This window comes from Amblyraja radiata, chromosome 22 (genome assembly GCF_010909765.2).
Source record: "Amblyraja radiata isolate CabotCenter1 chromosome 22, sAmbRad1.1.pri, whole genome shotgun sequence".
NCBI lineage: Eukaryota > Metazoa > Chordata > Chondrichthyes > Rajiformes > Rajidae > Amblyraja > Amblyraja radiata.
The window spans coordinates 41,593,054-41,619,753 of NC_045977.1; the positions used below are offsets into that span (position 1 = coordinate 41,593,054).

General features: G+C 46.8%; 1 protein-coding gene across 9 annotated transcripts in view; it reads left to right on the forward strand.

Moving 5' to 3' along the window:
• Positions 1-26,700, forward strand: part of rbfox1 (RNA binding fox-1 homolog 1) — a 778,480-nt gene that overhangs the window by 416,083 nt on the left and 335,697 nt on the right. The window contains exon 1 of one of the 9 annotated variants that reach the window (XM_033041152.1): positions 4,868-5,140. The exons of the other annotated variants lie outside the window; for them this stretch is intronic. Coding sequence (XP_032897043.1) covers positions 4,997-5,140 — 144 coding nt within the window. The 5' untranslated portion in view covers positions 4,868-4,996. Of the gene's footprint in view, positions 1-4,867; positions 5,141-26,700 lie in introns of those variants that run through there. 9 annotated transcript variants of the gene reach the window in all.

Consider the following 26,700-nt stretch of genomic DNA (forward strand, 5'->3'; position numbering starts at 1 on the left):
TAGGCGGCATCAGGAATCAGTCACCCTGCACCCGCCGTCGCTCATCAAATTGCCAAGTGGGACAGGCCCTTAAACTGCCCAAGCAAGATATGAGGTGCTGCTCCTCCAATTGGCGCTGGGCCTCACTCTGACAGTGGAGGAGGCTCAGGACAGAAAGGCCAATGTGGGAACGGGAGGGGGAGTTATCCGGGAGATCTTGCCTCGTCCCCTCAACATCCTCCACAGCTTCCAGCCCACCCCTCTTTAGAATCCAGTCCCTATTGAACCGTAATCAAGGTCACGCTCAGAGCACGACAACTTCTGAACCACAAATATGCACCATGACTGTCCCAATTTCACAGTAATCGTGTAGCTGAAGAGAGCGCAGAGATGATTCACGAGGATGTTGCCAGGACTCGAGGGTCTGAGCTATCGGGAGAGGTTGGGCAGGGCAGGAGGATGAGGGATGATCTAGTGGAGGTGTCTCAGATCACGAGGGGAGTAGATCGGGCGAATGAACATGGTCCCTTACCCAGGCTAAGGGGATCAAGAGACAGAGGGTGCAGGTTTAAGGTAAGAGGTGAAAGATTTAACAGGAATCTGAGGGGCAACTTTTTCCCACAAGGAAGCGGGTGGGTGTATGGAACGAGCTGCCAGAGGAGGTAGTTGAGGCAGGCACTATCACAACATTTAACAAACGGTTCGACTGGTACATGGATAGGACAGGTTTTGAGGGATATGGACCAAATACAGGCAGGTGTGGGGCTGATGTAGATGGGGGCATGCCGGTTGGCATGGGCAAGTTGGGCCGAAATGTCTTGAGTCCATGCTGTACGTCCCTATGCCTCTCATCATCTTTACAGCACTGGTAGGATACACAGTAATATTTCAGAAGATCTATTTCCTTAAGTGAATCCCTTGAACGGGGTCTGCTAAAGAATGAATACATTTATTGGCCAAGTATTCACATACAAGGAATTTGCCTTGGTGCTCCGCCCGCAAGTGACAACATGACATGCAGTGACAGTTAGGAATGACGCATACAACACTAAACATTGAGTACTGAACACCACTGACATTAAGTGTGTAAGAAGGAACTGCAGATGCTGGATTAAACCGAAGATAGACACAAAAAATACTGGAGTAACTCAGCGGGACAGGCGGCATCTGTGGAGAGAAGGAATGGGCGACGTTTCAGGGAAGAAGAGTCTCAAACCGAAACTTCACCCACTCCTTCTCTCCAGAGTTGCTGCCCGTCCTGCTGAGTTACTCCAGCTTTTTGTGTCCATCCACTGACATTCTTGCTATTGAGGGAGTGCATCGTAGGTTTACTAGGTTAATTCCCGGGATGGCGGGACTGTCATATGCTGAGAGAATGGAGCGGCTGGGCTTGTACACTCTGGAGTTTAGAAGGATGAGAGGGAAACTCATTGAAACATATAAGATTATTAAGGGTTTGGACATGCTAGAGGCAGGAAACATGTTCCTGATGTTGGGGGAGTCCAGAACCAGGGGCCACACACAGTTTAAGAATAAGGAGTAAGCCATTTAGAACGGAGACGAGGAAACACTTTTTCTCACAGAGAGTGGTGAGTCTGTGGAATTCTCTGCCTCAGAGGGCGGTGGAGGCCGGTTCTCTGGATGCTTTCAAGAGAGAGCTAGATAGGGCTCTTAAAGATAGCGGTGTCAGGGGATATGGGGAGAAGGCAGGAACGGGGTACTGATTGGGGATGATCAGCCATGATCACATTTATCATATATAACCATATAACAATTACAGCACGGAAACAGGCCATCTCGACCCTTCTAGTCCGTGCCGAACACTTATTCTCCCCTAGTCCCATCTACCTGCGCTCAGACCATAACCCTCCATTCCTTTCCCGTCCATATACCTATCCAATTCATTTTTAAATGATAAAAACGAACCTGCCTCCACCACTTCCACTGGAAACTCATTCCACACCGCTACCACTCTGAGTAAAGAAGTTCCCCCTCATGTTACCCCTAAACTTCTGTCCCTTAATTCTCAAGTCATGTCCCCTTGTTTGAACCTTCCCTACTCTCAGTGGGAAAAGCTTATCCACGTCAACTCTGTCTATCCCTCTCATCATGTTAAAGACCTCTATCAAGTCCCCCCCTTAACCTTCTGCGCTCCAAAGAATAAAGCCCTAACTTGTTCAACCTTTCTCTGTAATTGAATGGCGGTGCTGGCTCGAAGGGCCGAATGGCCTACTCCTGCACCTATTGCCTATTGTCTATATTAGAGTGGTTTTGAAGCATTAGCCTCCTGAACTAAATAATAATATTTCCACTAAAATTGCACCATATCACATTGACTAGGCTGAGGCCATTAGCATGCAATGGATCTTATTTTCATTTGGAATATATATATAGAGAGAGAGAGAGACACTGTGAATAGAAACGGCACTTGACTGACTCCCGCCAGCATATATTCTCCGCGGTTCTTGAAAAAATATGTAAAAGGTTTTTTTAATACATTTCTTAAAAACAGCAGGGCTGTAACAAAAACAGGACAAGGATGATCTGAAAAGGGTAAAGGCTAATATTTATCCAAAATGCTCTAAATATTTGCAAATGTTGCTCTTAATTAATAATGTGGTGTTTGAAAGAGATGAAAACTGATAACATTTCACCAAAGAACGGCTTAATAAATAGAGGGAATGGGTGCGTGAAGTCAAGTCGGTGCAGACATTTGCTGTTAAACGCTGGTGGAATCTTCGGAAATAACACAGCGTTTAAATAGAAAAAACAGAAAATTAGCAATGCTGCGTTGCCCGAGGTAAAGGTGGTTTTCATCCTCATCTAGTACAAAGATCAAGAAGCAGCAGGAAAGTCAGGAATCGACACCGGCATTTTTCAACAAGATATTGCAGCTGGGAAGACGCACTTTGATCTTCAGGCCAGCGGAACGTTTAAATAAAAGCCTTGTTTCTGGAAACAAAAGCAATCTCTCACCGACTGCAGTTGTATACAATTGCTTCCTGGATACACCTTCTATTATTCGGCTTTGTGTGTGTGTGTGTGTGTGTTTCTGTGTGTGTGTGTGTGTGTTTCTGTGTGTGTGTGTGTTTCTGTGTGTGTGTGTGTTTCTGTGTGTGTGTGTGATTCTGTGTGTGTGTGTGTGTTTCTGTGTGTGTGTGTGTTTCTGTGAGTGTGTGTGTTTCTGTGTGTGTGTTTCTGTGTGTGTGTTTCTGTGTGTGTGTGTGTGTGTTTCTGTGTGTGTGTGTGTGTGTTTCTGTGTGTGTGTGTGTGTGTTTCTGTGTGTGTGTGTGTGTGTTTCTGTGTGTGTGTGTGTGTGTGTTTCTGTGTGTGTGTGTGTGTGTTTCTGTGTGTGTGTGTGTGTTTCTGTGTGTGTGTGTGTGTGTGTGTGTGTGTGTGTGTGTGTGTGTTTCTGTGTGTTTCTGTGTGTGTGTGTGTGTGTGTTTCTGTGTGTGTGTTTCTGTGTGTGTGTGTCTGTGTGTGTGTTTTTTTGTGTGTGTGTGTGTTTCTGTGTGTGTGTGTGTGTGTGTGTGTGTGTGTGTGTGTGTGTGTGTGTGTTTCTGTGTGTTTCTGTGTGTGTGTGTGTGTGTGTGTTTCTGTGTGTGTTTCTGTGTGTGTTTCTGTGTGTGTGTGTGTGTGTGTGTTTGAGGGAGGGGGGCTCAGCATTGTTCTGGATCAATGAAAAGTTTGTTCATTTCAGAGAACAGCTCTCCCACCTATCAGCCTTGCGACACAATTGAAAAACACTTGTCACTTCCCGAAAAAGACCTTCTTGTAAGTGAATTAATGACGAATTCCGCTTAATCCGGGCTGATTTGTTTGAAGGTTGACAAAAATGCTGGAGAAACTCAGCGGGTGCAGCATCATCTATGGAGCGAAGGAAATAGGCAATAGGAAATAGGTAACGTTTCGGGCCGAAACCCAAGGGTTTCGGCCCGGAACGTTGCCTATTTCCTTCGCTCCATAGATGCTGCTGCACCCGCTGAGTTTCTCCAGCATTTTTGTCTACCTTCGATTTTCCAGCATCTGCAGTTCCTTCTTAAAAACTGTTTTGCTTGAAGATTGGTGGCGGCAGCTTTTCACTGCAATTATTTGGTTGGTGGGTAGGACAATGGAGTGGGGATATGCCCCCCCACCAATGTTAGTCCCCTGTTTAAGTCATTACCTCGAAATCTGGTCGCAGCTGGCTAGTGCCATTAATTACCAAAGTCTCCCAGCCATACATGCTGCAGCCAGCTAGCCCCGAGGATTAAAACAAAAAACCCTGCAGTATTTGAGTTTCAGTGCGAGGGGAGAGAGTGGAAAGGCCCTGCCCTGAGACCTACTCGATGAACCAGGGCTATAGTAATCTTCAGCATCAGTGGGGCGAGACCCCGTGAACCTGGCGCACGCCAATAGTCCACAACTAATGTGGTGTGGCTATCCTTCAATCACACTGTCACTAGGAGGGTTGCACTTGTACATCGGCTGCACCCAGACACAGTTCAGCTTCTCTGCTCAATTGTTAGTGTTTAAAATAACAGTCTCCACGGCCTGGCCCGCGTGAGGCTGGGTGACTGGGCTAGTTTGTGCACTGCACTGTTTCACACACAGAGAGAGAGAGAGAGAGGGGAGGAAAGCAGAGACAGGGCAAGAGCGAGAGAGAGTGTGTGTGAGAGAGGGGAAGACACAGACTGGGAGAGAGAGAGTGAGGAAGGCAGACAGAGAGAGGGGGAGACAAAGAGAGAGAGTGGGGGAGATACAGAGAGAGCGAGAGAGTGAGTGTGTGTGGAGGAGATACAGAGAGAGAGAGAGACAGGGAGAGGAGGGGGGGAGAGAGTGGAGGAGATACAGTGGAGGAGATACAGAGAGATAGAGCAAGAGGGGGGAGAGAGAGAGTGAGAGTGGAGCAAATCACAGAGAGAGAGAGTGAGGAAGACAGAGGGAGGGAGAAGAGTGGTTATTTTAGTGCAACTTGGCACAGTGCTGCCTGTGAATTGCGACTGAGGAGAGAAACAGAAGGATCGCGTGTGTGTGCATGCAGTCTCCAGCACTAGTTGTGTCCAGACCCCAGCGCTATAGCATGCAGCATCCCTTGACAGGTGCAACCTGTGTGGCTCTGCCTAACGTGGGCATGTGCCCCCAGCTATCCTGCGCCTTGACCTTCATGTACCTACAACAGGTAAGGGGATGTATATTCTCTGCCGTAGTGATTCACAATCTCTCTGCTTCTGCTGCTATTCTGCTGCTTAGATAAATAAATGCAGTGCTATTAACTGGCACAGATTGTGTGTGTGTGTGTGTGTGTGTGTGTGTGTACACGCGGTTACAATGTATGCGTTGTTCCTGCCACCATTTATTTTGAAATGTATTATTATATTTTTAACTCCGTTAAGAGGCCGCAGCGTCATTGATTTCATGAACCACTTGTGTTTAATATGATGTCACCAGTATCGGGGAGCTGGGACAGTTTTTAAGTTCCCCATCTGTTCTGAGGTTTTTTTTTAAAAAGATATCAACTTTTTTGTTCCTGGTGTGGTTGAGGTGGCGGTTCGTGCGAGCAAGCCTGGCCCGCCAAGCTGCTTGCTGGACGAGGTGATGTTTCAAAAATAATTCTGGACCTTTGCTGAGAAATTAAAGTTTCCTATCTGTAGTTGTTGGTTTCCTCTGTATAACGCTGGCCTTGTTTAAATATCCACCTGCCAGGTGGACTCTGTATAGAACAGCAGCATTGGAAGTGTATGTGTACATGTTTGTGCTGAAATACCATGTGGCGGGTTGGAGTCTGTGTTGTGTTGTTTGTTGCCAGTTTACTGCGAGCAAGATGTTTGCAGCCTCTGCTCAGACAGCGCCGATGTCTCATCCCCTGTCACAAAATTCTGTGCCATTCCGTTTGCAGAACTTTCACTCCTTACACTGGTGGTGGGTGCCCGCCTGCAGAATTGTGAATCCCACCATCTATCTCCTTCAATGTATACATTGCCATCCATCTCACACTGAACAACCGATTACCAGCCGGCCCTTTGAGATGCACCCGCTGAGTTTCTCCAGCATTTGTTGTGTACCTTTGAGATTCAACTCCCTTTTCCTGACACCCACCAAAAGTATGTAAATGTCGGAATAACTAAAAAAATGCTTTCTCCAAAAAAAAAAAAATCTTACTCGCCTAATTTTGGCAGCCAATTAATGGTGACTTTGAAAACCAAAATGCGTCTAATTGTAATTCTAAATACAGCTGTTGGGGCTTTAATTAATTGTTAATAGGGTGGTTGGTATTCAAATTCCTTTACAGCTGAATATTTTAAAAAGTACTATAATGTACAGTCATTTTAAGTCAACTCATTGTGTTTAAGTCGAGCACAATTATGTGTTTGACTCAGAATTTAAATGCCAGTTAAAAGTGATGATGGAATGTGTGATTTGTGTGCGTTTACATAACTCTGCTGAACGAAGAATAAATGCTGTTTCTGCTCTGTCACAGCAGAGAGAAATCTCAGTAGTTAATATCAGATCTGGAGTAGTGGTTATAGCCGCTGATTGATTCGACCAGGCTGATAAAATGATGCTTTGCACGGAGAGGTGCAATGTTGTCGAGGGGAGGGGAGGAGGGGAGGAGGGGGAGGGATGAGGAGGGGGCAGAGAGAGAACGAGGAGGGGGCAGAGAGAGAACACAAGTCGGTGCTTGCAAACCTGGGGCTGGATAGGGGGCAGAAATGCAGGGTCCAAACTTAGACAAGACGTCCTCCAAAAACGAATGAGTTCAGCCGCAAATATAAAATGACATGAAAGCCGGCTGTATATGAAATAGAAACAGCGAGAATCCAAGCTGGCGGGAAGGGAAGAGAATCCGACTTTTCTTCATTCTGTCTGTCTCGGTTCCTGTTTGATTCTCAGACGCTAATCCTTTAATATGTTAAAGAAGGAAGATTGTTCCCGATGTTGGTGAAGTCCAGGACAAGGGGTCGCACACAGTTTAAGGATAAGAGGGAAGTCTTTTAGGACCGAGATGAAAAAAACATTTTTCACACAGATCTGTGGAACTCTCTGCCACAGAAGATAGTTGAGGCCACAGTTCATTGGCTATATTTAAAGAGGGAGTTAGATGTGGCCCTTGTGGCTAAAGGGATCAGGGGGTATGGAGAGAAGGCATGTACAGGATACTGAGTTGGATGATCAGCCATGATCACATTGAATGGCGGTGCAGGCTCGACGGGCCGAATGGCCTACTCCTGCACCTAATTTCTATGTTTCTATGAACTGCAGATGCTGGAAAATCGAAGGTAGACAAAAATGCTGGAGAAACTCAGCGGGTGCAGCAGCATCTATGGAGCGAAGGAAATAGGCAACGTTTCGGGCCGAAACCCATAGGGTTTCGGGCCGAAACGTTACCTATTTCCTATAGTGGAGATTGTTCAACTCTTTGCATGGAGCGAAGGAAATAGGCAACGTTTCATGAAACGTTGCGTATTTCCTATTGCCTATTTCCTTCGCTCCATAGATGCTGCTGCACCCGCTGAGTTTCTCCAGCATTTTTGTCTACCTTTAATATGTTGCATATTATGGGCCATTTTATTCCCAGCACAGTAGCCAGACACCATCATTTTCACTCTGACAGTTCTGAAGCAGGGAAAGGGTTTTCTTGCTCTTGGATCCTCTGTGCCGCTGAGCCCAGCTCCCATCCAACTCGATGCTTTGACTGGCGCGCTCATTGTGCGTTGACCTCTGTCACAGCTTTAAATGCTGTTTCTCCGGCGCTGTATCTCTCCGCACCTTTGCCTACAAATCATCTGTGTAGCACGTGGCGTCTAATCCACGATCATGTGTGGAATTCACCGTGAAACAAAAACGGGGACCGCTTCCAAAGTCGTTTCCAAAAACTGGCTGATGTGGAAATGGCATCAATACAACTTCATCGCGAAGGGAAGACTCGAAGCTTCGAGTCACAGCTGTTTTGTTTCATGCCATTCCCCCCCCCCCCCCCCATGAATTCTCAATTTTTGGGGGGGATATTTTGCAATATAATCATAATAATAATACATTTTATTTGTGGGAGCCTTTCAAAAGTCTCAAGGACACCTTACAGAATTTAACAAGAGTAAAAAAACTTATAATCGGAGTAAAATAAATAGTAAAGACATCACCAATACACAAATTAAAGACAGATTTCGATCCAGACAAAAAAATCAAAAACACAATGTGAAGAGAGAGAGCAGAGGCAGCTAAACCGTGCCAGCGTACACTCTCACTTCCGACAGCCACCTTGGACACAACTAAAATAATAATTTACACACAAAAACCATCCCCCCACAATGGTTACCACTGTGGGGGAAGGCACAATGTCCAGTTCCCATCCCCAGTTCTCCCAAAGTCAGGCCTATTGAGGCCTCCGCTGTTGCCTCTACGGAGGCCCGATGTTCCTGGCCGTTCTCGCCGGGTGCTGTTGCGCCGGTGTCGGGAGAGTCCTCTCAGCGGCCTGGGACGACTGGAACGGCCGCTTCCTTACCGGAGACCGCGGCTTCCGAAACATACATGATAGCTACATCACAACATGTTGTTGTGCTTTAACAAGTGAGAATTTAGCGAGGGGATGAATGGGGAATAACTAGGAATAAAGATAGCTAGAATATATCTTTGCTCTAGTTAGCTGGCGTTAGCATAACAATGCGAATACTGCTTTTTCAAACTTCAATATCTCTGGCCAACAATAGATCTTCGCTGATTGCAAACATTGAAAATATTCCACTCCAAATATCAAACGTGGATGAATGATTACAAAATAAGGGTTTGCAAACTCTGAGACCAATTTCAATCACTTTATTTGTGTTCGTAATCATTTAGTAATTTAATGAAGCCTTTACATCCAGCTAAATTAACTTAGTGTTCTGTACAGAATTATAAATTCAAAGGTTCTCATCAATATTTCACCTTTTTATGTTATTCAGGCTGGGCGTTTGATATCCATTTTTGATTGTGGTTCAGGCCTATTTTAATTTTAATTTAAAATTCAGTAAATTTACCAATTTTGGGATTGAATATTAAAAAAAAAACTTGCTTCACCATCACAAATCCACCTTGGGAACTTTTTGAGGACTTATTTTAAGTGTCGAACCGAGGAAAATAAATGTATCTGTTTTTGTTCATTCCTTGACTATTGTTTGTGGTCATTTGCCATCGAGACTGTTTGATCTCCAGAGGTACACGGTGGAATCTCATGTACATTGACACAAAATGCTGGAGTAACACGAACAGGCCCTTCTGAAGGGTCTCGACCCGCAACGTCACCCCATCCCTTCTCTCCAGAGATGCTGCTGCCTGTCCTGCTGAGTTACTCCAGCATTTTGCTGGAGTAACTCCAGTAACCTTCCTGCATAGAATGGCTTGCACAGTGGCGCAGTGTAAAACACTGAATTGGTCTCTCATCAGCCCTCAAATAATGGAGGAGGCTGCGTTAACGATGAACTAAATGTGGACATTGGCGTATCATCGCCAATTCTGACAACATATCGCTGGCCACCAGTTTCACCTCCCTCCAAATTGAAATCAATGGAAATCAACATTGGGAATGATGTAAAGGGTTTGCTCTCACCCAGTGGCCAGCCCTGCCCAGTGACTATGACACCACAGGGGCTATGGAATGATTTGCCATGGCCGTCTCTATATATGTAGGTCTGGTCGAAAGGAGAGCATAGCTACAGTGAAAAAAACAAACTCCTCCTTCATTTTCAAAAATAACATTTTCTGAGATGTCTTTAAGACAAAGTGGGTGTATCGGCTGTGTGATAAATTTATAACATAATCTGTCGGGCAGATCATTTATTCAACGTTTCAGTTTTAATGTTCTGCCACATTAACCACATGGTGTAAATAGAATGCTTCAGGAAGCTGGGATTGTGTTTCCTGCTACTTGGGAGAGGGGGAGAGAGAGGCTGCTTCAGAGAGGGAGAGAGGGGGGTAGAGAGGGAGAGAGGGGGTTAGAGAGAGAGAGAGAGAGAGAGAGAGAGAGAGAGAGAGGCTACTTCAGTGGGAGAGAGGGGTAGAGAGGCTGCTTGAGAGAGGGGGTAGAGAGAGAGAGAGAGAGGGGCTACTTCAGAGGGAGAGAGGGGTAGAGAGAGAGGGTGAGGGAGAAATAGAGAGCAGGGTTACTTCAGAGGGAGAGGGAGAGAGAGAGAGAGGATACTTCAGAGAGAGAGAGAGGGATAGAGGGGAAGAGAGAGAGAGAGGCTACCTGAGGGAGGGATGGAGAGTGAAATCTCTCTCTCTCTAAGTTTCGGTGCCTTTGCCAGAGTTACCAGTCATTCCTCACTCAGAATAAATGTTACTTTATGCGGAGAAAACTAGCCAAAGGAGTGTGTGGGAGTTCCGCGTGGTGAGCTTGGGGGATAATGAATAGTTTGGCAGCTGTTCACTGCTGCACCTTGCAGGTACAACTAATAATCACGCATCTATTTGGAAGTAAAAACAAGGGGAGAATGGCGCTGATTCCATTGACTCCATCGTCACTTTATGCAGCCGATATAAGACTTGTCCCTGTCCCACCCCGGACATTCCCCCTTCTCCCCGCTCCCGTCCGGCAGAAGGTACAGTAGCTTGAAAGCGTGCACCACCAGACTCGGGAATAGCTTCTTCCCCTCTGTTATCAGGCTTCTGAACGGCCCTTCCATAAGCTAGGGTAATGTCCGATTCACCTCTACCCCATTGTGGACATTGGACTTTGTCTGTGGAACTGATGCGCTACAATGCTGAGAACTATATCCTGCACTCTGTATCTTCCCCTTTGCTCCACCTGTTGTACTGGAGTTTGGCTTGACTGTGTTTATGTGTTGTATTATCTAGGTCATTGGATAGCGTGCACAGCACGGCTTTTCACTGTACCTCGGTACACAAGACAATTGCGAACCTAAACCTAAATGCTATAAGATTAGAGTGTAAGATTCAAGATTTATTCCTTGTTAAGGGGCTGTCCCACTATACAAGTTCACCCAAGAGCTCTCCGGAGTTTAACAAAAAAAATCAAACTCGTGGTAAGTACGTAGCGGGTACGTCGGAGCTCGGGGACGCCTCTTAGCGGCTCGTAACACTAACGGCAGGTACTCGGGAAACGCGGTAAGCTCGTGAGGTTTTTGTCAACATGTTGAAAAATGTCCACGAGAGCCCCGAGTACCCACGAGCGGCCATTACCGTAATTCTCCGAGTTCGAATCAGGGGAAACTCGGGAGAACTCTTGAATTACCTCGTACAGTGGGACAGCCCCTTTGCCAATGCTAAATGCCCAGTGTATTTACATCAATGTACGAGACATGTGTGTACTGATCACAGCAGTTGAACCAAACTCTAGAGGCAGACTTTTATACTTATAGGTTGCAACATCTTTAATGGAGATATCCACAAAGGCTGGAATAACTCAGCGGGTCAGGCATCATCTCTAGAGAGAGGGAATAGGTGACATCATGTGCTTGAGAGCATTTCTCAGTGGAGCTGTTTTGATGCCAAGTCATTGCAGTTGTACAGGATCTTGGCCAGATCACAGTTGGAGTATGAAATACACCATTGGTCATCTACCTACAGGAGGATTAACCTGCCCGACAGCAAGTCTACCAGATCTCTGCTCTGAATTTAGTTTAATTCAGTTTTGTTTAGAAATACAGCACGGAAACAGGCCCTTCGGCCCACCGGGTCCGTGCCGACCAGTGATCCCCGCACACTAACACTACCCTACACACACACACACACACACACTGGGGACAATTCTACATTTACACCAAGCCAATTAACCTACAAACCTTTGGAGTGTGGGAGGAAACCAAAGATCTCGAGCAAAACCCACGCAGGTCACGGGGAGAACGTACAAACTCTGTACAGACAGCACCCGTAGTCGGGATGGAACCCGGGTCTCTGGCGCTGTGAGGCAGCAACTCTACCGCTGCGCCACCGTGCCGGTCTTAGGCTTTGTTTGAGGATTGTCCTGGGAACAGAAATGGATATTTTATGCCCAAATTCCCCGGTGTTCAGAAAAAGTTCGGAACTCAATAGGTGCAGGAGTAGGCCATTCGGCCCTTCGAGCCAGCACCGCCATTCAATATGATCATGGCTGATCATCCAGAATCAGTACCCCGTTCCTGCCCTCTCCCCATATCCCTTGATTCCATTAGCCCCAAGAGCTAAATCTAACTCTCTCTTGAAAGCATTATGTGAATTAGCCTCCACTGCCGTCTGGCAGAGAATTCCGCAGATTCACAACTCTCTGGGTGAAAAAGTTATTCCTCATTCCAGTCTCCCCCCCCCCCCCCCCCCCCCAACATCGGGAACATTTTTCCTGCAACTTGTCGTCTGTAAACCGGCATCTGCAGTTCTTTGCGCTGATATTCCAATATTGTTAGGATCCAAGATTCAAACTAAGGATCTGCCACGATTAAACTTTGGGCATTCCAGTGGGTTTTTTCTGATGTTGCAAATGTAAGACATGCTTGTCTTTGTTCATAATCTATTTGTTTAAGGAGAATAAATGCCAAACCTGTTTGAGCTGTCACGTGCCCTGCATTAAGGGGCAATTCCGAGCTTTTTTCGTTTCAACTTTACTTTGCAGTTTCATGGGCGATTGCCAAGGGCCAACATGCAGCCGTTCTCGTGTTTCTATGACTAACGTGCCATGACTAACTATGACCAATGTGACACAGACTTTACATGCCTCCTGTTTTCCTGTGGCTTGGATCCAAAAGTCGATGGACGTAGACTGAACAAAGTATTGTCGCCCAGCCTGTAAGGGCAGAGATTGACAGATTCTTGATTAGTCAGGGGTTATGGGGAGAAGGCAGGTGAATGGGGTTAGGAGGGAGAGATAGATCAGCCATGATTGAATGGCGTAGTAGACTTGATGGGCCGAATGAGGGGGCCCCATCAAGATTGAGGGGGGATCTTATAGAAACTTACAAAATTCTTAAGGGGTTGGACAGGCTAGATGCAGGAAGATTGTTCCCGATGTTGGGGAAGTCCAGGACAAGGGGGCACAGTTTAAGGATAAGGGGGAAATCTTTTAGGACTGAGATGAGGAAATCATTTTTCACACAGAGAGTGGTGAATCTGTGGAATTCTCTGCCACAGAAGGTAGTTGAGGCCAGTTCATTGGCTATATTTAAGAGGGAGTTAGATGTGGCTAAAGGGATCAGGGGGTATGGAGAGAAGGCAGGTACAGGATTCTGAGTTGGATGATCAGCCATGATCATATTGAATGGCGGTGCAGGCTCGAAGGGCCGAATGGCCTACTCCTGCACCTATTTTCTATGTTTCTATGAAGGGCCTAATTCTGCTCCTATCACTTATTAAACTTATGAAGATTTGCTCAGGGCCCACTGGAATCCATTTTTAGCCGATTAGTATCTCTAAACTAAACCAAAACTAATACAGGACAGACAGGCAGGCAGGCCTTAGTATAATTTAGAGACACAAAATATAATATCTTTCACTGGAAACTGTTTTATCCTCTCAGTTGCTGTAAAAATGCTAAATAGGTGGGATTTTTTAATTTAAAAGCTAAAGTCTCCCACCAAAAAGATTCCATTGTCTCAGGAAGAAATATTTAGTTTGGTGCTACACAAGGCATTCATTTGGAATAATTCACCCATGTTTCATCTTCATTGATTTTTGTCGCGAACCGCCTGCTGTACGGAAACTAAAACAAGTCCTGCTTGCATCTGTCTCTGTGAGCATTCTCCAGCTGAAAGATCATCAATGATGTCTCCACACTCTGTAGGTGGGTTTCAGATTCAGGTGTTTAAGATCGGCTCTCGGGAGGGACCCTGACAATTTCGACCCGCATCCGTCATTTAATGATGACTGCACGGAATCCAGAACAATTGACTTGTTTCACATCTCGCTCCCCCTCCTTGACTGCCAAGACTGAAGGCCAATGAATTTAATTAATACCTGTGCTGCAATGGTGGGTTTGGAGCCTGTCTTTGTTCAAAGCTAAGTCTGTGCAGAGATCTCAATAGACAATAGGTGCAGGAGTAGGCCATTCGGCCCTTCGAGCCAGCACCGCCATTCATTGTGATCACGGCTGATCATCCCCAATCAGTACCCCGTTCCTGCCTTCTCCCCATATCCCCTGACTCTGCTATCTTTAAGAGCTCTATCTAGCTCTCTCTTGAATGTATCCAGAGAACCGGCCTCCACCGCCCTCTGAGGCAGAGAATTCCACAGACTCGCAACTCTCTGTGTGAAAAAGTGTTTCCTCGTCTCCGTTCTAAATGGCTTACCCCTTATTCTTAAACTGTGGTCCCTGGTTCTGGACTCCCCCAACATCGGGAACATGTTTCCTGCCTCTAGCGTGTCCAAACCCTTAACAATCTTATATGTTTCAATAAGATAACCTCTCATCCTTCTAAACTCTCTGCCTCTGAATTCTCTGCCTCAGAGGGTGATGGAGGCCGGTTCTCTGGATACTTACAAGAGAGAGCTAGATAGGGCTCTTGAAGATAGCGGAGTCATGGGCTATGGGGAGAAGGCAGGAACGGGGTACTGATTGTGGATGATCAGCCATGATCACGTGAATGGCGGTTCTGGTTCGAAGGGCCGAATGGCCTACTCCTGCACCTATTGAAAAGAAAAACTGACAAAAGAAACTCCAGAGTATACAAGCCCAGCCGCTCCATTCTCTCAGCATATGACAGTCCCGCCATCCCAGGAATTAACCTTGTAGATGCAACACACTTTGTACGATGTATCTGTGTTGTTCTGGTTATTGCAGAGAGGAAAAGAATAATATTGAGATGAGGCAGTGAATATGAAAGTGGATTTTTTTTTTGTTCCAACTAAAGTATCTTCCGATTTGATCTGATTGGAGTTACCATGGTAAAGGCCAAGTGCTAATGCCGTGGTCCTCTGCAGAAAAGCACTGTTTCTTCCTGTAACAAAGTTTAGTCTATTGACAGAACTTTTGTCACTATTTTCATGACAATGGAAGTAACATTAATATTAAAAGGATAAGCAAACCACATTTATCAAGGATAAATTCTAATGAAACAATCTTTCTTTGATACATAAATAAAAAGAGTTTGTAAATAATATTGTGGATAGAGTGGATGTGGAGAGGATGTTTCCACTGGTGGGAGAGTCTAGGACTAGAGGTCACAGCCTCAGAATTAAAGGACGTTCCTTTAGGAAGGAGATGAGGAGGAATTTCTTTAGTCAGAGTGTGGTGAATCTGTGGGATTCTTTGCCACTGAAGACTGTGGAGGTCAAGTCAATGGATATATTTTTAAGACGGAGCAAGATAGATTCTTGATCAGTACGGGTGTCAGGGGTTGTGGGGTGAAGGCAGGAGAATGGGGTTAGGAGGGAGAGATAGATCAGCCATGATTGAATGGTGGAGTAGACTTGATGGGCCGAATGGCCTAATTCTGCTCCTATGACTTATGAACATGAATAACTCAGGCAGGAGTTTTCTGATCTCCACTGGGAGTATTAATTCTAGAACTGCAGAAGTGAGATTACTGTGAACTGCAGCTGTTGTAATGAAGTGATTTATCTTGCTGCAGCTGTTGCTGCTGCTGCTGCTGCCGAGACTCACACGGTATGAAATAATATTATGTTTCCGTGCAGGAGCGTGCATGAGGCAGGTAGGTAGGTGCGCGCGGTTACAGTCGGTTGTGTTTCGTTACACCCAGTTGGTATTTCCCAAGTTAGAAACCACACTTATTATCAGCGATCAAAATGCCAACTGCGGACAGAAGGAACTGAGTTCCAAGTTTGGTGCCGAGGACGGGCTCATTTACTGCCTGGTGTCATGGCAGGCAGGCACCGCGCCGAACTTGCCCTGTGACCTGTGGCCCCTGACTTTAACCAAACGCCAGACTCGGCGATTAAATTGCGTCCTTCACAAGACCCTGTCACAGGATGGTCTGCACATGAAGAGCAAGCAGTGGGAGTGTCCGTGCCAGTGAAAAGTTAAATGATTGGTAGATTAGGCAGCTACCCATTCACCAAACGCTACTGATGATGGATCATCATCAGTATGGAATTCCAACACAGTTAAACAAACACCTCTGTTCCCAATGTTCATCACTTGATTTCAGTTGTCGTTAGGACAGGAAACCAGGAATCGGGTTGATTGGGGATGATGAGTTGGATGTTTGGAACTCAACATGGATGCTTCCAGAAGACTTTCAGTCCAAGTGCCAAGAGTGTTTTATTGTCAAATGTCCCGGAAACAGAACAATGGAACAGTGTCTGCACGTGTGCGTGCGCGTGTGTGTGTGTGTGCGTGCGTGTGCGTGTGTGCGTGTGTGCGTGTGTGCGTGTGTGCGTGTGTGTGTGTGCGCGCTCACACCCACGCACACACATATATGTGTATATGTATGTGTGTAGGAAGGAATTGTAGATACTGGTTCAGTATCTTCAGAGACTCATTGTGGGTTAGTTGGAATGTAGCATGGGAACAGGCCCTTCGGCCCACAATGTCCATGCCCAGCATGATGTCAGGTTAGCCTCCACTGCCTGCACGTGATCCATATCATAGAAACATAGAAACTAGGTGCAGGAGTAGGCCATTCGGCCCTTCGAGCCTGCACCGCCATTCAATATGATCATGGCTGATCATCCAACTCAGTATCCCATCCCTGCCTTCTCTCCATACCCCCTGATCCCTTTAGCCACAAGGGCCACATCTAACTCCCTCTTAAATACAGCCAATAAACTGGTCTCAACTACCTTCTGTGACAGAGAATTCCAGAGATTCACCACTCTCTGTGTGAAAAATGTTTTTCTCATCTCGGTCCTAAAAGATTTCCCCCTTATCCTTAAGCTGTGACCCCTTGTTCTGGACTTCCCCAACATCGGGAACAATCTTCCTGCATCTAGCCTGTCCAACCCCTTAAGAATTTTGTAAGTTTCTATAAGATCCAGTTTCTTAAGCCAGAGACCCAGCTTGAAGCCGGAGACCCGGGTTCAATCCTGACTACGGGCGCTGTCTGTACGGAGTTTGCACGTTCTCCCTGTGGCCTGCGCGGGTTTTCTCCGGGAGCTCCGGTTTCCTCCCACACTCAAAAGTCGCACAGGTTTGTAGGTTAATCGGCTTGGTGTAATTGTAAATTGTCCCCTAGTGTGTGTGTAGGGTAGTATTGGTGTGTGGGGATTGCTGGTCGGCCGAAGGGCCTGTTCCTGCACTGTATCTCTAAACTAACGTTAAGTAAACTAAACTAATGAGGAATTTCCAGCCAAGGAGGTGAGGTTGATTCTACAGTAAATTGATTGAGAATATGTCGGGGTCAATGTATTTTACATTTTCTCGCAACACAATTAAAATTAAATTAAATGTCTTTATTTATATAGCACATTTTTAGTCAACTTGCATTGACCCCAAAGTGCTTCACATAATTACATCCATACACACAGGCAAAGGTGGGTGAAGTGTCTTGCCCAAGGACACAACGACAGTATGCACTCCAAGCGGGATTCGAACCGGCTACCTTCCGGTTGCCAGCCGAACACTTAGCCCATTGTGCCATCTGTCGTCCCTTCTTCTTCTTCTTCTTCTTCTTGCAAATGGAACATAAACCAAAGGAATAGTCAAGGGCCTGTCCCACATTCACGACCTAATTCACAACCTCTGCCGAGTTTGCCCTTGACTCGTACTCGCAACGTGGTCGTCACGAGGTCGTAGGAAGCCGTAGGTTGGTCGTAGCAGGCCATGATGCTGGTCGTAGGTACTCGTGGCATCAAGTATGTCGGGGCGTTTTTTTCTAGCCTGATGAAAAATGGCCCAGAGTAAAAATGGTCGTGAATTTGGTCGTGAAAGTGGGACGGGGCCCTTGAGATCTCGCGCCGGACGTTGAGCAGCCAGATTGTTGCCTCTGTTGGCGTCAATGTCTGCCAGGCCCTGACACAGCTCCATTTGGTGGGTGGTAGAGCGGGCACCCAGAGATGACATGGTTGGCTGTCTGTGGTTCTGCTCCACATTCACAGGCTGGGCTCTGGCGGAGGGAGTCCCCATCTCCACACGCTGGCATTGAAACGCCCAACTCCAGTACCAAGTCTAGACAAAAATGCTGGAGAAACTCAGCAGGTGCAGCAGCATCTATGGAGCGAAGGAAAAAGGCAATAGGAAATAGGCAACGTTTCGGGCCGAAACCCAAGGGTTTCGGCCCGAAACGTTGCCTATTTCCTTCGCTCCATAGATGCTGCTGCACCCGCTGAGTTTCTCCAGCATTTTTGTCTAGACTTGGTACTGGAGTTCCTTCTTAAACACTCCAGTACCAAGTGTGTCGAGCTTCACCCCATGCTCCTCTGGGGAGCTCACACCCTGGACAGCTTTTATCCCACTCCATCACCGACTTCCTACGACATTTATTTCTCCGCACTTGGAAAGCAGGAAGACATGACGTGTGGGCAAATGAGAATGTGTTTTACTGCACGGCGATACTGTAGATACAAATGTAATTTTTTTAAGTGCTTTTTGAAATCATCAAGTCATTTTAAAGTGGAGGGAATTTAAAAAACCAAAACAAGTGTTTAATTCATGAGACTATTTATAATTTATGAAAAAATAATGGATTTTCTTAGGACCAAGTCTACAATAATGAAGCTGCATTAGCATGAAGTGGGGTTCATAATGAGATACAGTGTTTACTGTAATTTTATACAGAAGCCTCAATTGATCTGAAGAGTATGCGTTTGGGTGGATGAGGGGTACTACAGCACTAAGTCTTCAGAGACTCATTGTGGGTTAGTTGGAATGTAGCACGGGAACAGGCCCTTCGGCCCACAATGTCCATGCCCAGCTTGATGTCAGGTTAGCCTGTCCAATCCCTTAAGAATTTTGTAAGTTTCTATAAGATCCCCCTTCAATCTTCTAAATTCTAGTGAGTACAAACCGAGTCTATCCAGTCTTTCTTCATATGAAAGTCCTGCCATCCCAGGAATCAGTCTGGTGAACCTTCTCTGTACTCCCTCTATGGCAAGAATGTCTTTCCTCAGATTAGGGGACCAAAACTGTATGCAATACTCCAGGTGTGGTCTCACCTGGACTATCCCTCCTTCCTCTGAAAGTCCATGTGCCGATCTAAAACCCGCGTTTTCCAGGCTCCCACCACTCTAAAAATCATTTTTTTAAGAAGGAAAATTGCTGGAAAATCGAAGTTAGACAAAAGTGTTGGAGAAACTCAGCGGGTGCAGCAGCATCTATGGAGCGAAGGAAATAGGCAACTTTTCGGGCCGAAACCCTTGGGAAATAGGCAACGTTTCGGGCCGAAACGTTGCCTATTTCCTTCGCTCCATAGATGCTGCTGCACCCGCTGAGTTTCTCCAGCAATTTTGTCTACTCTATAAAACATGCCTGGCACATCTCTCGTGAACTTTTTCCCCCCTCTCTCCTTGAAGGGGCGCAGTGGTAGAGTCACGGCACCAGATGCCCAAGTTCGATCCTGTCTACAAGTGCTGTCGGCGTGGAGTTTGCAGGTTCTCTCCCTGTGACCACGTGGGTTTCTTTCAGGTGCTCTGGTTTTCCTCCCACACTCCCACGACGTTCAGGTCTGAAGGTTAGTTGGATTTGGTGAAGACTGTAAATTGTCCCTAGTGTTTGTGGGATAGTGTGCGGGACAGACTCGGCCTGTTCCCGCTCCGTATCTTTAAACTAAACTGAACGTGCAAACTCCACAGGGACAGCACGTGAGGTCATCTGTGCAAAGTCAGGACTTTCATATGAAGAAAGACTGGATAGACTCGGTTTGTACTCGCTAGAATTTAGAAAATTGAGGGGGGATCTTATAGAAACTTACAAAATTCTTAAGGGATTGGACAGGCTAGATGCAGGAAGTTTGTTCCCGATGTTGGGGAAGTCCAGAACTAGGGGTCACAGTTTAAGGATAAGGGGGAAGTCTTTTAGGACCGAGATGAGAAAAACATTTTTCACACAGAGAGTGGTGAATCTGTGGAATTCTCTGCCACAGAGGGTAGTTGAGGCCAGTTCATTGGCTATATTTAAGAGGGAGTTAGATGTGGCCCTTGTGGCTAAAGGGATCAGGGGGTATGGAGAGAAGGCAGGTACAGGATACTGAGTTGGATGATCAGCCATGATCATATTGAATGGCGGTGCAGGCTCGAAGGGCCGAATGGCCTACTCCTGCACCTATGTTCTATGTTTCAATGTCATGGTGTGCCCAGTCCTATATCAAACCAGGGCAGGATCAGGCCATTTCTCAGCACGTTCTACTGTAGATTTTTAATTCCCACTCTCTGCTTCAACTGGAACCGAACCTCACTTTTTCAGGCAGCTTCCCTCTGCTGTTTAATATTCCAAGATTTGCAGATTAATATTTAGTTATTGTCTGCTATTGTGTCGGACTCAGCAGCGAAACACTCAGCCCGGGCTTGCTTGTTCCACAAAAAAAAAAACCCTCTCAGCGTAGTTAATATTTCATTTAGAACATAATAATCAATGTAAAAATGTGTCCTTTGCTGGTAATCACAGCCAGAGTACAATGTTACAACGATGCCTGCATTAATGGAACAACATTTCAGATGTGAAGTCTAACCTGCACGTACACAAGTTAGCACGGAGGAAGGCGATGATTGGCTTTCTGGGAGATCAGACATCAGTTTTCCTGAACGTTAAGTGTTTAATATGCAGTACATAAAATGATGAGGGGCATAGTCGGGAGGGAGTGTCAAAGACTAGAGGGCACAGCTTTCAGATGAGAGGGATAAAGTTTAAAGGAGACTAAACCAAGGGGGACCCGTTGGGTCCTCAATGCGCGGTTGTGGGGGGGGGGTTGTGGCCTGCTGCGTCACACACACTAACCACCCCTGGCAATTCTATACACAGAGGCCTGGGACCAGGGGTGGTGGTGGAGGCAGAAATGACAATAGACAATAGACGCAGTGGCATTTACGAGGCACTTAGAGCGGCACGGTGGCGCAGTGGTAGAGTTGCTGCCTCACAGCGCCAGAGACCTGGGTTCAATCCTGACTACGGCTGCTGTCTGTACGGAGTTTGTACCTTCTCTCCGTGACCTGCGTGGGATTTCTCCGGGAGCTCTGGTTTCCTCCCACACTCCAAAGACGCACAGGCTTGTTGGTATAATTGTAAATTGTAAGTTGTGTGTGTAAGATAATGAAAGTGTGGGGGGATCGCTGGTCGGCGCGGACTCGATGGGCCAAAGGGCCTGTTTCCGCGCTGTATCTCTAAACTAAACTAAGATAGATACACTGATATGCAGGGAACGAAGGGATATGGATCACGTGTAGGCAGTGGAGATGAATGTAACTCAACATCACGTACACCAGGGTTATTGTGGGCCGAAGGGCCTGTTCCTGTGCTGTATTGCTGGACGTTCTATGTTCTTTCAGATTGGGGCTATGGTGTGCGAGAATTGGATGAATTATCTTCTTGTACCAACGATGCATCCTGTCGACAAGCAGCCAAGGGCAACATCTACTATTGCCCTGTTACACAATTTCTCATGGCTTGGGCCATGGATATTGTCAAAAGAAAGTGAGTGGGAGCACTTCAAGAAGACTGGAGTGACAGAATGTATTCAAGCCACGACATCGGAGTTACCTGCTTGATGAAGCTGCTTCATCTCACCACATCTCTGCGATCATCTCACTTTTGGCATTTCCTGGTCTCGCACAGATATGCATTTTCTTCTTCTTAGCGCCCCCCGTCAGTCGTGGCTGACCTGACCACGGGTGTCCCCAGGGTTGGGGGTCGCCTGTGCGTGACTTTGTTTAACGTGGGGAGACTGGTGCACAGACAGCCACCCCATGTGGGGTCCTTGACAGATCTGGGTCAGGATCCAGTGGCATGGAGTCCAAGACGACCGGAGACCCTTTTCTGCTGCAGCCTTCATCCGCCTTCCCAGCCGTTGTGACATGTTCCTCCACTAAGGTCAGCCATCGTCCTCCGCCTATTCCACCGTTGAGGTCTTGGTTGGATTGGCTCTTTGTCAGAGATCTTACCGCCATGGGTGGCCCTACCGGGAGCGTAGCTCCAGACGGCATCGCTCTCAGGATCTCAGGTCCACACGAGCTTCTCCACCACGACACGGTGACAATCCGCGGAGAAGGTCATTCACAGACATTAAGAAATTGTGGACTGGAACTTATATTGCCCCGTGGTACGTGACCAAGTGGTCATTCATCGGACTGAAAAATCTTTTATGGCAGAGACTGATCTGGGTGTCAGATTATGGGGAGAAGGCAGGAGAATGGGGTTAGGAGGGAGAGATAGATCAGCCATGATTGAATGGCGGAATAGACTTGATGGGCCGAATGGCCGAATTCTGCTCCCATCACTTATAAATGAACGAATACATTTATTGGCCAAGTATTCACATACAAGGAATTTGCCTTGGTGCTCCGCCCGCAAGTGGCAACATGACACAGAGTGACAGGAATGACACATAAAACATTAAACATTAATAATGGTTAATATGACCTTATGACCTTATGAAGATGGGTCTCGACCTGAAACGCCACCCTTTCCTTCTCTCCAGAGATGGTGCCTGTCCCGCTGAGTTACTCCAGCATTTTGTGTCTGTCTCGGGTCAGGTTGGGTTATGTTTTTACCTGCAGGAAGCTGATCAGTGCGCAATATATATAGGTCGATTAAGTTAGCACCAGAGCCACAAACACTTGACGTGTACAAGAAAGTAGGAATGTTAGCAGCTCAGGAAGAATCACAGACACGTCGAACATTCACAAATACACAAGTGCAACCAGGATGATATTTTCAGTGGTGCAATTCTGACTATTTTCGTCAGATACACGTGAAGGTGGAACAATTGCCTTGCGAGGAATGTGTTCGACAAAAAAAACCATTTTGTTATGGGCGGCTTGTCTTTTACTGAGGCAGTTGACAGCCCGTCCCTTTACAAGAGGAACATGTGTCTAAAAATGTTCCTTCAGCGCGTTGAGGATGCAATCAACATGAAACGTTTGTCCTAATGTCCAGCGTAGCGTATAGCAGGCGTCACAAAGTCCGCACCAATCTGTAACGATTTGGCTTTGAGATGGAGTAGCATTAACACTGGTGGTGAACAGGAGATCAGTTCTGCTGGCTTTGCCGATGAGGATATGTGCCTTGCCTCCTTAGTTCTTGCTTATCCAAGCTTTGCCACACAAGCTTCTCTCTGCAGCAATTTTATGCTCAGATTCATTCAGCAAATTATTTTTGTTGTTGCCAGTGACAGGAGTCTTCATTTCCTTCACATTCCATCAGAATTGTTGTCTCCCTCAGAGAATGTGATGATGGCAGAGGATGAAGGGGTTGGGGCGCAGTGAGAGGCTTGCTGCCGTCAAAAACTGTACCCCCGAGATGGCCCAAAGTTCAAGGGAGAGTCGTTAAATTGGGTCCATTCAGGCTTTAACTTTTTTACCCAGGTCCAGCGCGGTGGCCAAGCGGTAGAGTTGCTGCCTCACAATGCCAGAGACCCGGGTTCCATCCCGACTACGGGCGCTGTCTGTACGGAGTTTGCCCCAGCAACAGAACTCTGAAATTGTTGCTTGCTGCAGCCGAGCAAACACATCATTGCAATAACGCCCAGACAAGTATGTCTTACTCAATAATACAATTAATGAATCACCGTGAAACTAGGTAACAATAACAGCGCAAAGCCCAAGTCCGTGGTCCAACCAAAGACACGGTCCGTAGAAGATCACAGTTACTGAGGTCAGTGTCGTGCAGTGTTCAAGAGCCTGATGGTTGTTGGGAAGAAGCTGTTCTTGAACCTGGAGGTCACGGTTTTCAGCCTCCTGTACCTTCTTCCCCGTGGTAGCAGCGAGAGATGAGAGCGTGGCCAGGGTGGTGTGGGTCAGGGTGGTGTGGGTCAGGGTGGTGTGGGTCTGTGGTTAAGGAGGTGTTTAATGCTACGAAACCACTGCCTAAAGGGCTTGTCTCACTTGGGCGTCATTTACGTGATGTAATTGACGTCGCGTAATCGAGAGAAGGAATTGGCGACGTTTCGGGTCGAGACCCTTCTCTCCATAGATGCTGCCTCACCTGCTGAGTTTCTCCAGCATTTCTTGTCTACCATGGTAAGGGAATAACGTTTAGTGCAAGGTAAAGCCAGCAAAATGCGATCAAAGTTAGACCGAGGGTCACCAACGAGTATCTTGAAGCTATTTTTTTTCCTGGTGCTGGTGCTGACTGTGGCTGCCACGGCGTACTGCCCCTTGCAGTTTGGTACGTGTTTGTTCCTTTGTGTCGTCTGTGAAAACCCTACAAAGATCACTTTCGATAATGTTTCATTATTAATGTTTAATGTGTCATTCCTAACTGCCACTGTACATAGAAACATAGAAAATAGGTGCAGGAGGAGGCCATTCGGCCCTTCGATCCAGCACCGCCATTCATTGTGATCATGGCTGATCGTCCCCTATCAATAACCCGTACCTGCCTTCTCCCCATATCCCTTGACTCCACTAGCCCCTAGAGCTCTATCTTAAATCCATCCAGTGACTTGGCCTCCACTGCCCTCTGTGGCAGGGAATTCCACAAATTCACAACTCTCTGGGTGAAAAAGTTTTTTCTAGCCTCAGTCTTAAATGACCTCCCCTTTATTCTAAGACTGTGTGGCCCCTGGTTCTGGACTCGCCCAACAATTGGGAACATTTTTCATGTACGTCATGTTGCCACTTGCGGGTGGAGCACCATGGAAAATTCCTTGCATGTGAATATACTTGGCCAATAAACTTGTACCCTCATTCAAACTGAAACTAGACTAAAATCTACGCATGCATAAGAAAGAAGGAAACTGCAGAGGGTGGAATGTACAAATGAAACATTCATTCTGTGCGATGCAGACCATTTTTCAGTTGCGGTGAAGGGTCCCGTAGCTGAAATGTTAACGCGTTTGCAGCTTCTGATGGATCTGTGTTTTTAACACTTGGCATTTTACTTCATCACCAGCCTTCACAATGTCCTCAAAGGTTCGGGTAATTTGCTGGTGGTATTCACGTCAGCTGAGTTTTATCAAGCCTCTCGTTACTCTTGTCCTGAATAGAATGTAGGGACACCACAGTGGGCGGCACGGTGGCGCAGCGGCGGGTAGAGCTGCTGCCTCGCAGCGCCAGAGACCCCGGTTCGATCCCGACTACGGGTGCTGTCTGTGCGGAGTTTGTACGTTCCTTCTCCGTGACCTGCGTGGGTTTCCTCCGGGTGCGCCCGTTTCCTCCCACACTCCAAAGACGTGTGGGTTTGTAGTTTTAAGAAGGAACTGCAGATGCTGGAAAATCGAAGGTAGACAAAAGTGCTGGAGAAACTCAGCGGGTGCAGCAGCATCTATGGAGCGAAGGAAATAGGCAACGTCTCGGGCCGAAACCCTTTCGGGTTTCGGCCCGAAACGTTACCTATTTCCTTTCGGGTTTCGGCCCGAAACGTTACCTATTTCCCTTCGAGTTTCGGCCCGAAACGTTGCCTATTTCCTTCGCTCCATAGATGCTGCTGCACCCGCTGAGTTTCTCCAGCACTTTTGTCCACCTTCGTGTTTGTAGATTAATTGGCTTCGGTAAGTTGTAATATTGAACGGGTGATGGATGATTGGCACGGACTCAGAGGGCCGAAGGGCCCCGTCTCCGCACTGTATCTCCAAAGTGTTAAAGACTAAAACAGGAATCTACAGCACAGGATCAGGCCCTTTGGCCCACAATATCTGTGCTGTATATGATGCCAAGATCAACTCCTGTCTCCCTGCACACAATCCATATCCCTCCATTCCCTGCACAGACCTGTGCCCTTTCCATACACCACTATCATATCTGCCTCTGTTTCTGGAGGCTTTCAAGAGGGAGCTAGATAGGGCTATTAAAGATAGCGGAGTCAGGGGATGTGGGGAGAAGGCAGGAACGGGGTACTGATTGGGGATGATCAGCCATGATCACATTGAATGGTGGTGCTGGCTCGAAGGGCCGAATGGCCTCTACTCCTGCACCTATTGTCTATCAACCCCGGCAGCTATTCCAGGCGTTCACCACCCTCTGTGGAAACAAACTTGTCCCGCACATCTCCTTTAAACTTGGACCCTCCCGCCTTAGAGCTGTGTGGCCTCTAGTCTTTGATATTTCCATCTCTGGGTCAAAGCTTCTAACCATTCGTCTATGCTGACTATGCCCCTCATAAGCTGATATACTTTGACCAGGTCTCCTCCCTCCCTCCGAACCTCTTGCCCTCCATTGAAATGCTCCAGTGCTGGTCAGAACAGTTTCTGTTTAATTTATTGTGTGTATTTATGTATATCAGGGGTTGGACAGGCTAGATGCAGGAAGATTGTTCCCGATGTTGGGGAAGTCCAGGACAAGGGGTCACAGTTTGAGGATGGAGGGGAAATCCTTTAGGACCGAGATGAGAAAAACATTTTTCACACAGAGAGTGATGAATCTCTGGAATTCTCTGCCACAGAAGGTAGTTGAGGCCACAGTTCATTGGCTATATTTAAGAGGGAGTTAGATGTGGCCCTTGTGGCTAAAGGGATCAGGGGGTATGGAGAGAAGGCAGGTACAGGATACTAAGTTGGATGATCAGCCATGATCATATTGAATGGCGGTGCAGGCTCGAAGGACCGAATGGCCTACTCCTACACCTATTTTCTATGTTTCTATAATGGTATATGGACACACTGATCTGTTCTGTAGTCAATGCCGACTATGTTCTGTTGTGCTGAAGCAAAGCAAGGATTTCCTTGTCCTATCGGACACATGACAATAAACTCACTTGACTTGACTTGTTGTCCCGTGTACCGAGGATTTTCTTAT